This window comes from Oncorhynchus nerka, linkage group LG12, assembly GCF_034236695.1.
Source record: "Oncorhynchus nerka isolate Pitt River linkage group LG12, Oner_Uvic_2.0, whole genome shotgun sequence".
Lineage (NCBI taxonomy): Eukaryota > Metazoa > Chordata > Actinopteri > Salmoniformes > Salmonidae > Oncorhynchus > Oncorhynchus nerka.
In genome coordinates this window covers 11,282,847-11,297,748 of record NC_088407.1, presented here as the reverse complement: position 1 = coordinate 11,297,748, position 14,902 = coordinate 11,282,847, and the positions used below count along the sequence as shown (strand labels likewise).

General features: G+C 40.1%; 1 protein-coding gene across 1 annotated transcript; it reads right to left on the bottom strand.

Moving 5' to 3' along the window:
• Window positions 1–3,463: 3,463 nt before the first annotated feature.
• On the bottom strand, window positions 3,464–13,440 carry LOC115124051 (zinc finger protein 629-like). The gene is made up of 3 exons (XM_029653423.2): window positions 12,954–13,440; window positions 9,258–9,707; window positions 3,464–7,156 (listed from the first exon to the last, which is right to left on the bottom strand). The coding sequence occupies exons 1-3, from the start codon at window positions 13,117–13,119 to the stop codon at window positions 5,343–5,345; spliced, it is 2,430 nt and encodes an 809-aa protein (XP_029509283.2). The 5' UTR covers window positions 13,120–13,440; the 3' UTR covers window positions 3,464–5,342.
• Between the last annotated feature and the right edge of the window lie 1,462 nt (window positions 13,441–14,902).

Here is a 14,902-nt window from a genome sequence, read left to right as displayed (position 1 = left end):
TTGTGCAAGGCAGCCAGCCTACTGACCAGAGGTGTATACTACAAAGCATGTCCCTGAGTTAGCTAGCAAACTAGCCTACAAAATATATATACGCTTGAAATGGGCTTGGTCAATTTGACTAAACCAAAAACCCATATCAAACTTTAGCTGTCTCAATCCACCTGATTATCAGTCATTATTTTTGGTTGTTTATCAAAGTTATTGAACCCACTTTGTAATACAAACTGGGTGGTTCGAGCCCTGAATGATGATTGGCTAACAGCCGTGGTATATCAGACCGTATACCACCGGTATGACAAAACATTTATTTTTACTCCCGTAGTTATATTGCTAACCAGTTTCTGATAGCAATAAGATACCCCAGGGGTTTGTGGTATATGGCCAATATAGTCGTGCCTAAGAACATCCCTTAGCCGTGGTATATTGGCCATATACTACACCTCCTTGTGCCTTATTGCTTAATGATACCCCTCAGTCACTGGGGGTTGGTGGGAGGAGCTTTAGGAGGACGGGCTGGAATGGAATCAACTACTGCCCTCAGTAGTAAAGTAGTAAAGGGAAACGATAACTCCTATAGCTCCTCCCACCAGCCTCCACTAGTAAAGTAGTAAAGGGAAACGATAACTGCACGTAGACAAACAGTGGTTTATCATCAATATAGGATGATGTGGGATAATCAATTCATCATCAGGAATCGACTGTACATCATTTCTCCATTTACGAGACTAAATCAATATCATCAATGAGCAGCATTAGGTCAGAATTGATGAGAAATGCTCTTGGAGAGATGCATTTTCTGGAAAGTATCACTACCATTTTTAATGAATCAATAACATCCGTCAAACATTATCTCAATACCCTGAGAGACATTCTGAATCAATAACACCAGTCAAAACATTATCTCAATACCCTGAGAGACATTCTGAATCAATAACATCAGTCAAAACATTATCTCAATACCCTGAGAGACATTCTGAATCAATAACACCAGTCAAAACATTATCTCAATACCCTGAGAGACATTCTGAATCAATAACATCAGTCAAAACATTATCTCAATACCCTGAGAGACATTCTGAATCAATAACACCAGTCAAAACATTATCTCAATACCCTGAGAGACATTCTGAATCAATAACATCAGTCAAAACATTATCTCAATACCCTGAGAGACATTCTGAATCAATAACATCAGTCAAAACATTATCTCAATACCCTGAGAGACATTCTGAATCAATAACACCAGTCAAAACATTATCTCAATACCCTGAGAGACATTCTGAATCAATAACATCAGTCAAAACATTATCTCAATACCCTGAGAGACATTCTGAATCAATAACATCAGTCAAAACATTATCGCAATACCCTGAGAGACATTCTGAATCAATAACATCAGTCAAAACATTATCTCAATACCCTGAGAGACATTCTGAATCAATAACATCAGTCAAAACATTATCTCAATACCCTGAGAGACATTCTGAATCAATAACATCAGTCAAAACATTATCTCAATACCCTGAGAGACATTCTGAATCAATAACACCAGTCAAAACATTATCTCAATACCCTGAGAGACATTCTGAATCAATAACATCAGTCAAAACATTATCGCAATACCCTGAGAGACATTCTGAATCAATAACATCAGTCAAAACATTATCTCAATACCCTGAGAGACATTCTGAATCAATAACACCAGTCAAAACATTATCTCAATACCCTGAGAGACATTCTGAATCAATAACACCAGTCAAAACATTATCTCAATACCCTGAGAGACATTCTGAATCAATAACATCAGTCAAAACATTATCTCAATACCCTGAGAGACATTCTGAATCAAACGACCAGATATTCCCGTTTCTAACAGCATGAAAAAAATCAACAGACGTTGAACAGCAGATCTGTGAGATTCTCATAAAACAGTGAACTATTTCTTGACCATTACCTCGTCATTCAAATCAAATCAAACTTTATTTACATAGAACGTTTTACAAAAAAATAAATCCATCACACATATAATTATCTCGACCCAACAGCATGAATGATCCAGAGTTGCTTTGCTAAGACTGTTGTCTACACCTTGCCTTAGTTTCAAGGTTCTTGACGTTCACATCACTGAGAACCTGACATGGAACCACACCACCACCACATGGTCAAGAAGGAGCAACAGCCACTCCAACTTCGGCATAATTGATAACATCCTGATTATACTGTTCTATTGTTATTCTACTGTTGTTCTACTGTTCTACTGTTATTATACTGTTCTATTGTTATTCTACTGTTGTTCTACTGTTATAATATTGTTGTTCTACTGTTCTATTGTTATTCTACTGTTCTATTGTTATTCTACTGTTCTATTGTTGTTCTACTGTTATTATACTGCTATTATACTGTTCTATTGTTATTATACTGTTCTATTGTTATTATACAGTTCTATTGTTATTCTACTGTCATTCTACTGTTATTCTACTGTTCTATTGTTATTCTACCGTTCTATTGTTATTCTACTGTTATTCTACTGTTCTATTGTTATTCTACTGTTATTCTACTGTTCTATTGTTATTCTACTGTTCTATTGTTATTCTACTGTTATTCTACTGTTCTATTGTTATTCTACTGTTATTCTATTGTTATTCTACTGTTATTCTATTGTTATTCTACTGTTCTATTGTTATGCTACTGTTCTATTGTTATTCTACTGTTCTATTGTTATTCTACTGTTCTATTGTCATTCTAATGTTGTTCTACTGTTATTCTATTGTTATTCTACTGTTCTATTGTTATGCTACTGTTGTTCTACTGTTCTATTGTTATTCTACTGTTGTTCTACTGTTAATTGACTGTTATTATATTGTTATTCTACTGTTCTATTGTCATTCTAATGTTGTTCTACTGTTCTATTGTCATTCTACTGTTTTACTGTCATTCTATTGTTAGTCTATTGTTATTATATTGTTAGTCTACTGTTATTCTATTGTTAGTCTACTGTTATTCTACTTTTATTATATTGTTAGTCTACTGTTATTATATTGTTATTCTATTGTTAGTCTACTGTTGTTCTACTGTTATTATATTGTTAGTCTACTGTTGTTCTACTGTTATTCTATTGTTAATTGACTGTTATTCTACTGTTATTCTATTGTTAATTGACTGTTATTCTATTGTTACTGTATTGAGCCTATATTTTGGTACTTACTTTTTTTATTTTATATTATTGATGTCAAGAGGTGAACCAAGAGGTACGCATGTCATTGTACTGTACACCAAGGCTGTTCAATGGGCAGGATTTAGTTCTGCTGAGCCACGGGGCACATGCCGTTACGTCATCAGGTCGAAAGTGGGGTGGGTGGAGATTCCTTCTCAAATGGACCAGTAATCTGTGCTGCTCAGTCATGTTGTGAACAAGGCAGAATGGTGCATTGCTCAGAAACAGAAACATCTCTTTTCCATCAAATAAATGTTAGAATAATCAACTTTATTTCATTGGCAGATAAGAAAATAAATGACTTTTGCAATATGAAAACACCGAATCCTACTCATTATTCCACGTGCTTCTACACCACTTTGCTTTGAGCCGACTTCGCCCATGGGCTTTGATCGGGGCACCTGGGTCACACAGGGGAGGCTCGGTGTAAAACACCTACACGGGCACCTGGGTCACACAGGGGAGGCTCTGTGTAAAACACCTACACGGGCACCTGGGTCACACAGGGGAGGCAGCCGGTTACAAAACCAATACAGTCACCTTTCACTCTGTGTAAAACACCTACACGGGCACCCGGGCCAGATTAATAGAACCGCCTGTGTCCGTCCTGGAGGGACGAAACACTTCTGGTTTCCATGCGCTCCTTCTAATCAGGGACTCATTCAAACAGGAGACACCCATCTTCTGACAAAATATGTATTTGTCCTGATTTCTTTCTTTGTGGACGTAATTTACATTCTTTAACAGATGAGCCTTACAATTGAATATTTTACCAGACTGAGCAACCATGTTGTTTAACTCCTATGTGAGTCAGTTTATGCTTCCCCTAGCGACTGAAGCTTTTCCCACAGTCACCACAGCTAAATGGTTTCTCTCCTGTGTGAGTCCGTATATGCATGGTTAAGACCTCCTAGCGACTGAAGCTTTCCCCACAATCACCACAGCTAAATATTTTCTCTCCTGTGTGAATCCTCATGTGATTGGACGGATCTCCTTTGTATTTTGAAGGTCTTGCCACGAACAGGGCTGACAGATACGGACATAGACATTCGGTTTACAGGTGGAGTTGTAGCGTTTCTTGCAGAAGCTGCATCCACTGAGTCTCTTCTTGGGGAGAGTCACATGTCTCTGCAGGTCAGCTTACAGAGGAAATATATATATATAAAAAAAAAAAGCATAGATGCTGTTGTGCCCTTGAGCAAGGCACTTAACCACCCCACAACAACTGCTCCAAGGGTGGTGTCCAACCTCATATAATATATATATATATATATATATATATATCTTTTCGGAGGAGTTGGCATAAAAGTGGAAGTCGAATTTCCTTTGGACTTTGTGTGGAATTACTTACTGTCAAATTTGATTTACATACAATGTTTTGCAAAAGTCAATCGATCGCACATATATATTTCTGTAACCCAAAGCATGAATGATCCAGAGTTAAGATAGCTTTAAAATAAGCAGATAAGACAAACTTTTTTCTCCATTAAGTTGAAACTGAATGCAAATGTGTCGCTGGCACTCTGAGTTATAATCAAAGTATGAAAACAGACATAAAACAGACACAAACACATTAAACATTGACATGTCAAAATGAAACAAAAAATTAAACATCACTGAGAGGTACCAGAATTGTAATTGAGAACACTCAATCTGGTATTTGTGTACCACGATCCGTGTGAGTTTGCTTGCATTAAAACGTCATACTGTCTTAAGTAGGGAAAGAAACGGCCTTGCCTTTTTGTAGATGAGGTCAGTGTTTTACTAGAAGCCAAGTTTGTGTTCGAAAATTGTCCCCAAGTATTTAAAATGTTTGACTTGCTCCACATCCTTCCATAGTGACAAGCTCGAGAGACGGGCTTCCATTTCCCAGCTTTTTTTCCTCCAAGGAACATTTTTTTTATTCTTGGTGACGTTGAGGTCAAGAAAGCTACTATCAAACCACGTCAAAAGGCAGTCAATGAACTGGGAGTAGCTGGAGATGGACTTGACCTCCAGGCAAGCAACCAGAGCCATGTCGTCTGCATATTTGATGAGGCCATATCACTGTTGCTTCCTAAGAGATTTGTCCACATCCTGCCTTTCTATTCACTAACCTGACAGATAATCTCTTTGTCCGAATGTTCTTTCAGTTTCTGTCCTGTTTTCTTCCTTTGTGGATTTTATCCACATGCCTCAGCAGATGAGATTTATGAGTGAATCCTTTACCACAGACGGAGCAGCCATGTGGTTTCTCTCCTGTGTGAGTCAGTATATGCCTCCTTAGGTCCGCCTTCTGAATGAAGCTTTTCCCACAGTCACCACACCTGTATGGTTTCTCCCCTGTGTGAGTCCGTATATGTTCAGTTAGGTGCCCCTTCTCATTGAAGCTTTGCCCACAGTCACCACATCGAAAGGAATTATCTCTGGTGTGAGTTTGTATATGTGTGATTAAGTTCCCCCTCTGATTGAAGCTTTTCCCACAGTCTCCACAGCTAAATGGTTTCTCTCCTGTGTGAGTCCGTAAATGCATGTTTAGGTTCCCCCTCTTATTGAAGCTTTTCCCACAGTCACCGCAGGTAAAGAGTTTCTCTCCAGTGTGAGAAAATATATGTATCTTAAGGGACCCTTTATGCCTGTAGCTTTTCCCACAGTCACCACAGATAAATGGTTTCTCTCCTGTGTGAGTCCGTATATGCATGGTTAAGACCTCCTTGCGATTAAAGCTTTTCCCACAGTCTCCACAGCTAAATGGTTTCTCTCCTGTGTGAGTCAGTTTATGCATGGTTAGGTGTCGCTTGAGCCCAAAGCTTTTCCCGCATTCTCCACAGGTAAAAGGTTTCTCTCCTGTGTGTGTCAGTTTATGAATGCTTAGGTTCCCCTTCTGACTAAAACTTTTCCCACAGTCACCACAGCTAAAAGGTTTCTCACCTGTGTGAGTCAGTTTATGAACAGTAAGGTGTCCCCTCTGACTGAAGCTTTTCCCACAGTCACCACAGCTAAATGGTTTCTCTCCTGTGTGAATCAATACATGTTCAGTTAGGTTCCCCTTCTGATTGAAGCTTTTCCCACAGTCACCACAGATAAATGGTTTCTCTCCTTTGTGAATCCTCATGTGCCTGGACAGATCTCCTTTGTATTTGAAGGTCTTCCCACAAACAGGGCAGATACAGGGTTTACCACTGTGACAGAGTTGGACATGGGCCTTCAGTTTACAGGTGGAGTTGTAGTGTTTATTGCCGTAGCTGCAGTCACTGAGTCTCTTCTTGGTGAGAGTCATATGCCTCTGCAGGTCAGCTTTCAGAGCAAACGTTTCACCACAGTCACGGCAGTGGCTAGTTTTTCTAGATGTGGTGTTGGGTTTGGAACAGTGTTCCCCCATTGGTGGGTTGGGATCCAATGGTGGACTGGGATCCAATGGTGGACTGGGACCCAATGGTGGACTGGGACCCAATGGTGGACTGGGACCCAATGGTGGACTGGGATCCAATGGTGGACTGGGATCCATTGGTGGGTTCAGATCCAATGGTGGGCTACTGTCAAGTCCTACTGTGTAGCTGCTTACAGCTGAACTGTGGCTGCAGGCAATGTTTTGATTATCTGGAAGGTCACAGGGAATGTTGAGACCCTTAATGTGGGTCACAGTGCCAAAAGGTGTGAGATCCACTGGTTTAGAGTCACTCTCTCTGTTCTCCACAGTCTGGGTTCGGGGAAGAGTCAAGGACCAAAGTAGGTCCTCCTGATCACATTCACTTTTCACACAGGAAGGAGTGAATATGGAGTCTTTGGTAACAAAGAGCCCTTGAAGCTGCTCTTCCTCCTGACTGGTCCTGACTTCCTCCTGTTCCTCTTTAATCTGTTTGGTCTCTGGGTCCTCCTGTCCCAGACTGGGGCTCCACTCCTCCTCACAGTGCTGCTGCTCAGGGGGAACCTCCTCTTCAGAGACAGAGAGCTGCAGGGAGTCTGGAGGGAAGGAGAGGAGGAGCAGAGGTTATTTATAACAGAATTTGGAATCACTCATGAATTATAAATCTCTATTTCATTCAATTTCAATGTTCTTCCTTAGCATGGATCTCTATGATCTATACAGCCTGAGTGCAGATAGCTAGCTAGGTATTTGCTTCCTTAGCATGGATCTCTATGATCTATACAGCCTGAGTGCAGACAGCTAGCTAGGTATTTGCTTCCTTAGCATGGATCTCTATGATCTATACAGCCTGAGTGCAGATAGCTAGCTAGGTATTTGCTTTCCTTCACACAAGCCATATAGGTGGTGGGTTAACATGCCTACTATTGAACACACTGTTGCTAATGAGTAGGATCGAAGGACCATGATTGGCATAAGAACCTTAGGTTAAGGTTAAGCTTAGCATCCACTACAGTATGTCTGAACCCCCACTTCTCCTTGTATGGCTCCTTTCAAAACCCCCACTTCTCCTTATATGGCTCCTTTCTAAACCCCCACTTCTCCTTATATAGCTCCTTTCAAAACCCCCACTTCTCCTTATATGGCTCCTTTCAAAACCCCCACTTCTCCTTATATGACTCCTTTCAAAACCCCCACTTCTCCTTATAACCCCCCACTCCCCTTTCAAAACCCCCACTTCTCCTTATATGGTAAAACCCCCACTTCTCCTTATATGGCTCCTTTCAAAACCCCCACTTCTCCTTATATGGTAACTTTCAAAACCCCCACTTCTCCTTATATGGCTCCTTTCAAAACCCCCACTCCTCCTTATATGGCTCCTTTCAAAACCCCCACTTCTCCTTATATGGCTCCTTTCAAAACCCCCACTTCTCCTTATATGGCTCCTGTCAAATCCCCCACTTCTCCTTATATGGCTCCTTTCAAAACCCCCACTTCTCCTTATATGGCTCCTTTCAAAACCCCCACTTCTCCTTATATGGCTCCTTTCTAAACCCCCACTTCTCCTTATATGGCTCCTTTCTAAACCCCCACTTCTCCTTATATGGCCCCTTTCAAAACCCCCACTTCTCCTTATATGGCTCCTTTCAAAACCCCCACTTCTCCTTATATGGCTCCTTTCTAAACCCCCACTTCTCCTTATATGGCTCCTTTCTAAACCCCCACTTCTCCTTATATGGCCCCTTTCAAACCCCCCACTTCTCCTTATATGGCTCCTTTCAAAACCCCCACTTCTCCTTATATGGCTCCTTTCTAAACCCCCACTTCTCCTTATATGGCTCCTTTCTAAACCCCCACTTTTCCAGAGAGATATACTGGTAGCAGCATAGAGACCAGGAAGGATGAGTATTCAGACCCCTTCACTTTTTCCACATATTGTTACGTTACAGGCTTATTCTAAAATTGATTACATTTTCCACAACAATCTACACATAATATCCCATAATGACAAAGCTGTTTGTTTTTGTTGGTATTTGTAAAGTTATTTTGGATGATAGTTAAGTTTAGTGTTCAAAGTTTCCAAATCTGTATAGCAATCAAGGATAAATTGTTCCTACACTGAACAAAAATATAAACACAACATGTAAAGTGTTGGTCCCATGTTTCATGAGCTGAAATAAAAGATCCCCGAAATTGTCCATACGCACAAAAAGCTTATTTCTCTCAAAATGTTTTCACAAATTTGTTTACATCCCTGTTAGTGAGCATTTCTCCTTTGCCAAGATAATCCATCCATCCGACAGGTGTGCTATATCAAGATGCTGATTAAATAGCACAATCATTACACAGGTGCACCTTGTGTTGGGGACAATAAAAGGCCACTATAAAATGTACAGTTTTGTCACACGAACCCAATGCCACAGATGTCTCAAGTTGAGGGAGCGTGCAAATGGCATGCTGACTGCAGGAATGTCCACCAGAGCTGTTGCCAGAGAATTAAACGCTCATTTCTCTCATTTCCAACATAATTTTAGAGAATTTGGCAGTACGTCCAACCGGCCTCACAACCATAGACCACGTGTATGGTGTTGTTGGGAGAGCGGTTTGCTGATGTCAACATTGTGAACAGAGTGCCCGGAAACAGTTTATTAACTAAGTAGAACCGTAGCTAGCTAGGTATTAGATCTACATACTAACCTATTCTACATAGTTGTATCTCTGGTGTCCTCCGCAGCAGTCTCCGTAGCAGATCATTCTCCTCCTGGTACTCTGCTACAGTTTCCTCAATCGCACCAAAAATCTCCTCAGCAGCAGATGCCGTTAAACATTCATTTAAAAACACACAGAACAACTGTAGTTTAGATGTTTTCAGTGGACTGAGAGTTGGGTGTTCAGCTAGTACGGCTTCTTGACATGGGTCCTTCTGATCACATTCACTTTTCACACAGGAAGTAGTGAATATGGAGTCTTTGGTAACAAAGAGCCCTTGAAGCTGCTCTTCCTCCTGACTGGTCCTGACTTCCTCCTGTTCTTCCTTAATCTGTTTGGTCTCTGGGTCCTTCTGCCCCAGACTGGGGCTCCACTCCTGCTCACAGTGCTGCTGCTCAGGGGGAACCTCCTCTTCAGAGACAGAGAGCTGCAGGGAGTCTGGAGGGAAGGGTCAGAGGTCACCTATACATACATGCCTGAGTAGAACTATAGCTATAGCTGAGTGCACAATGCCATTTCTAAAGGCTTTTGTTGACGCCGACAAAAAACATTTTTATATTTTCTTTAAATGATCTGTTTATGATGTTCCAATACGAAAAACCAGATACAAACATTGACTTTCACTGCAATGTTGAATGGAAACACAAATGTAGACGACAAAACAAAACATAACACAGATATTAGGAAAAAAGTAAAATGTCCCTCTCATAGATCTAGGTGGTCCATATTACTGGTACCCTGTATATATATATATATATATAGTCATACCGGTACCGTGCATATATATACAGTGCCTTGCGAAAGTATTGTGAAGAATCAACAACAAGTGGGACACAATCATGAAGTGGAACGACATTTATTGGATATTTCAAACTTTTTTAACAAATCAAAAACTGAAAAATTGGGCGTGCAAAACTATTCAGCCCCTTTACTTTCAGTGCAGCAAACTCTCTCCAGAAGTTCAGTGAGGATCTCTGAATGATCCAATGTTGACCTAAATGACTAATGATGATAAATACAATCCACCTGTGTGTAATCAAGTCTCCGTATAAATGCACCTGGGACAGGGAAGATGGTTAAAATTGATGGGAAGATGGATGGAGCCAAATACAGGACTATTCTGGAAGAAAACCTGATGGAGTCTGCAAAAGACCTGAGACTGGGAGACACACCAAACATGTGAGATTTGTCTTCCAACAAGACAATGATCCAAAACATAAAGCAAAATCTACAAAAACCTGGAATGGTTCAAAAGACAATAAAAACATATCCAGGTGTTAGAATGGCCAAGTCAAAGTCCAGACCTGAATCCAATCGAGAATCTGTGGAAAGAACTGAAAACTGCTGTTCACAAATGCTCTCCATCCAACCTCACTGAGCTCGAGCTGTTTTGCAAGGAGGAATGGGAAAAAATTTCAGTCTCTCGATGTGCAAAACTGATAGAGACATACCCCAAGCGACTTACAGCTGTAATCGCAGCAAAAGGTGGCGCTACAAAGTATTATCTTAAGGGGGCTGAATAATTTTGCACGCCCAATTTTTCAGTTTTTGATTTGTTAAAAAAGTTTGAAATATCCAATAAATGTCGTTCCACTTCATGATTGTGTCCCACTTGTTGATTCTTCACAAAAAAATACAGTTTTATATCTTTATGTTTGAAGCCTGAAATGTGGCAAAAGGTCGCAAAGTTCAAGGGGGCCGAATACTTTCGCAAGGCACTGTATATAGTCATACAGGTACCCTGTGTATATATATATAGTCATACTGGTACCCTGTGAATATATATATATAGTCATACTGGTACCCTGTATATATATATAGTCATACTGGTACCCTGTATATATATAGTCATAACGGTACCCTGTGTATATATATAGTCATACTAGTACCCTGTGTAAATATATATATATATATATATAGTCATACCGGTACCCTGTATATATATATATAGTCATACTGGTACCCTGTGTAAATATATATATGTCATATACTGGTACCCTGTATATATATAGTCATACTGGTACCCTGTGTGTATATATATATATATAGTCATACTGGTACTGTGTATATATATGTGTATATATATATATATATATATATATATAGTCATACTGGTACCCTGTGTATATATATATATATAGTCATACTGGTACCATGTGTATATATATATATATATATATAGTCATACTGGTACCCTGTGTATATATATATATAGTCATACTGGTACCATGTGTGTATATATATATAATCATACTGGTACCCTGTGTATATATATATATATATATATATAGTCATACTGGTACCATGTGTGTATATATATATATATATATATATATATAATCATACTGGTACCCTGTGTATATATATAGTCATACTGGTACCCTGTGTATATAGTTATACTGGTACCCTGTGTGTATATATAGTCCTACTGGTACCCTGTGTGTATATATAGTCCTACTGGTACCCCGTGTATATATAGTCCTACTGGTACCCCGTGTATATATAGTCCTACTGGTACCCCGTGTATATATAGCTATACTGTTACCCCGTGTATATAGCTATACTGGTACCCCGTGTATATAGCTATACTGGTACCCCGTGTATATAGCTATACTGGTACCCCGTGTATATATAGCTATACTGGTACCCCGTGTATATATAGCTATACTGGTACCCCGTGTATATATAGCTATACTGGTACCCTGTATATATAGCTATACTGGTACCCTGTATATATAGCTATACTGGTACCCTGTATATATAGCTATACTGGTACCCTGTGTATATAGCTATACTGGTACCCTGTGTATATAGCTATACTGGTACCCTGTGTATATAGCTATACTGGTACCCTGTGTATATAGCTATACTGGTACCCTGTGTATATAGCTATACTGGTACCCTGTGTATAGAGCTATACTGGTACCCTGTGTATAGAGCTATACTGGTACCCTGTGTATAGAGCTATACTGGTACCCTGTGTATACAGCTATACTGGTACCCTGTGTATATATAGTCATACTGGTACCCCGTGTCCAGCTATACTGGTACCCCGTGTATACAACAGTATCGTTACTCATTGTCAGTGTTTCCCCAGGATTTTTTAACAAGGTGGTGCTACTGAGTACGAGGGCAGAGCCCCACTCTGGGCTCAGAGATGTTTGTGTTTTCTTACACCTGCAACTGCCATGTCCTGCAATCTAAAGCAAAACATGTCCTAATATCATAACACGTTTTACATAGTGGAGCATTCAGTCCACAAGATGGCGCAGCGCCCCTCACATTCTTTGGGGAGAACCCTGTGTTATCTTTATTATTTTTCTCTCTGCATTGTTGGAGGGCCATAAGTAAGCTTACTAGTTAGTTTATGCCTGTTTACGAAGCATGTGACAAATACAATTAGATTTGAAGGCTTTAGATAAGTAATCAAATATGCAGACACCTATATAATCATAGGCCTACGTAATAATTGTTAATGGCTTTAATGGTTTATTTAATCTAGTAAATTACACATTCGCAGATAAACGCTTGATTGCTTTAGGCCTGTAGACCAATATATACAGTAGTTAGGTAGGTAGAACATCTCATTAAAAACATTTGGTTGAAACTGTGATCTCTATTTACCTAAGCAGTTTACTAATTGAGTAGAACTATATCTAACTATCGGTAGATCTACATACGAACCTATTCTACATAGTTGTATCTCCGGTGTGATCCCCAGCAGTCTCCGTAGCCGATCATTCTCCTCCTGGTACTCCACTACCGTTTTCTCAACTGCACCGAAAATCTCCACAGCAGCCGTAGTTAAGCGCTCATTTAAAAACACACGAGAAAACTGTAGTTTAGACATATTTCAGACGACTGGGAGTTGGGTAGCCTATTTAGTTCAGTCAGTAGCTAACTAGGTCTTTCTTTACTCCACAACAATAACTTTCAAAATCAAAACAAAGTAACCTCATAGAGGATGAGGCGAAGCGAGAGGTTACACTCGCTAAAATCTGCCCAAAATTATCCCGATACGTTTCAATGGATTTTTTCGGACCTAATCTTGTCGCCTGCATTCCCACTTTTCGGACAACGACTTCTATTGTCAGGCTTGAGTGACGTGAGCATCTCATCATTACATACAGATCTTTGTTCACCTCCAATCCTACTTCCGTGTTCTAGTCGAGGAATTTTCGAAAACTCCTTGGTTCTTCTGGAACCCGGAAACATACAACAGCGTCGCAAGATGGTTGGGGGTTTATTATTGTGCAAGGCAGCCAGCCTACTGACCAGAGGTGTATACTACAAAGCATGTCCCTGAGTTATTCAGCAAATTAGCCTAAATATTCTTAACCTACAAAAATATATTAAAGCTTCAAATCGGCATGGTCAGTTTGACCCAACCAAAAACACATATCAAAGTTTAACCTTCTCAATCAACCAGAAAATCTGTTGTTATTTTCAGGTTGTTATTCAATCTATTTGGTAGTATACCACGAGTCAGAGGTGGCTGGTGGGAGGAGCTATAGGAGGACGGGGTCATTGTAATGGCTGGTATGGAATGAATGGTTTCCACATGTGACATGTTTTACACCATTCCATCCTATAGCTCCTCCCATTCCAGCCATTACAATGAGCCCGTCCTCCTATAGCTCCTCCCACCAGCCTCCACTAGTAAAGTAGTAAAGGGAAACGATAACTGCACGTAGACAAACAGTGGTTTATCATCAATATAGGATGATGTGGGATAATCAATTCATCATCAGGAGTCGACTGTACATCATTTCTCCATTTACGAGACTAAATCAATATCATCAATGAGCAGCATTAGGTCAGAATTGATGAGAAATGCTCTTGGAGAGATGCATTTTCTGGAAAGTATCACTACCATTTTTTTATGAATCAATAACATCAGTCAAAACATTCTCTCAATACCCTGAGAGACATTGCAATATAAACGACCAAATATTCAGATCTTATTTACGTGATAATGCCCAAGAAGTCGGTGTTTGCAGAATATATTGGCATGTGTGTTGTTAGGCCCGAGATGAAGTCAAAGGGCTACAAACCGTGCCAATATATCCTCCAAACACCGACTGCAATGGCATTATCACGTAAATAACAACAGAATAACATTTAGCAGAAAGTGCGTCACTCAAACAAATTTACAGTAGAATATTGTGGCTGGGGTCCCGTACCCGTGGGGTGAGACCCGTGGGGTCCCGTTCCCGTGGGGTGAATCCCGTGTGGTTCCGTGGGGTCCTGTGGGGTCCTTGATGATGTTATGGCCCTTCCCGCATTTGTTTTCTAGTGACATTTATTTGGATACAACCATAACAATGAGCTAATGAGGAGCGATTTCTCCTGACTTAGATAATGTGCTCACTCGTCATTACAATGTTGTTCAGAGGAGCTAGCCAACATCACAGCTAATACAATCACTTCAAACTGAAGCTGGACACTGTTGTTCAGAGGAGCTAGCCAACAACACAGCTAACACAATCACTTCAAACTGAAGCTGGACACTGTTGTTCAGAGGAGCTAGCCGACATCACAGCTAACACAATCACTTCAAACTGAAGCTGGACACTGTTGTTCAGAGGAGCTAGCCGACAACACAGCCAACATCACAGCTAACACAATCACTT

Bases quoted from the DNA above. Each gene is read 5' to 3' on its own strand.
- LOC115124051 (XM_029653423.2), bottom strand. From the start codon at position 13,119: ATGTCTAAACTACAGTTTTCTCGTGTGTTTTTAAATGAGCGCTTAACT. The intron at 9,708-12,953 runs GTTCGTATGTAG...CCTTCCCTCCAG, and splicing joins GATACAACTATGTAGAATAG to ACTCCCTGCAGCTCTCTGTC. The intron at 7,157-9,257 runs GTTAGTATGTAG...CCTTCCCTCCAG, and splicing joins GATACAACTATGTAGAATAG to ACTCCCTGCAGCTCTCTGTC.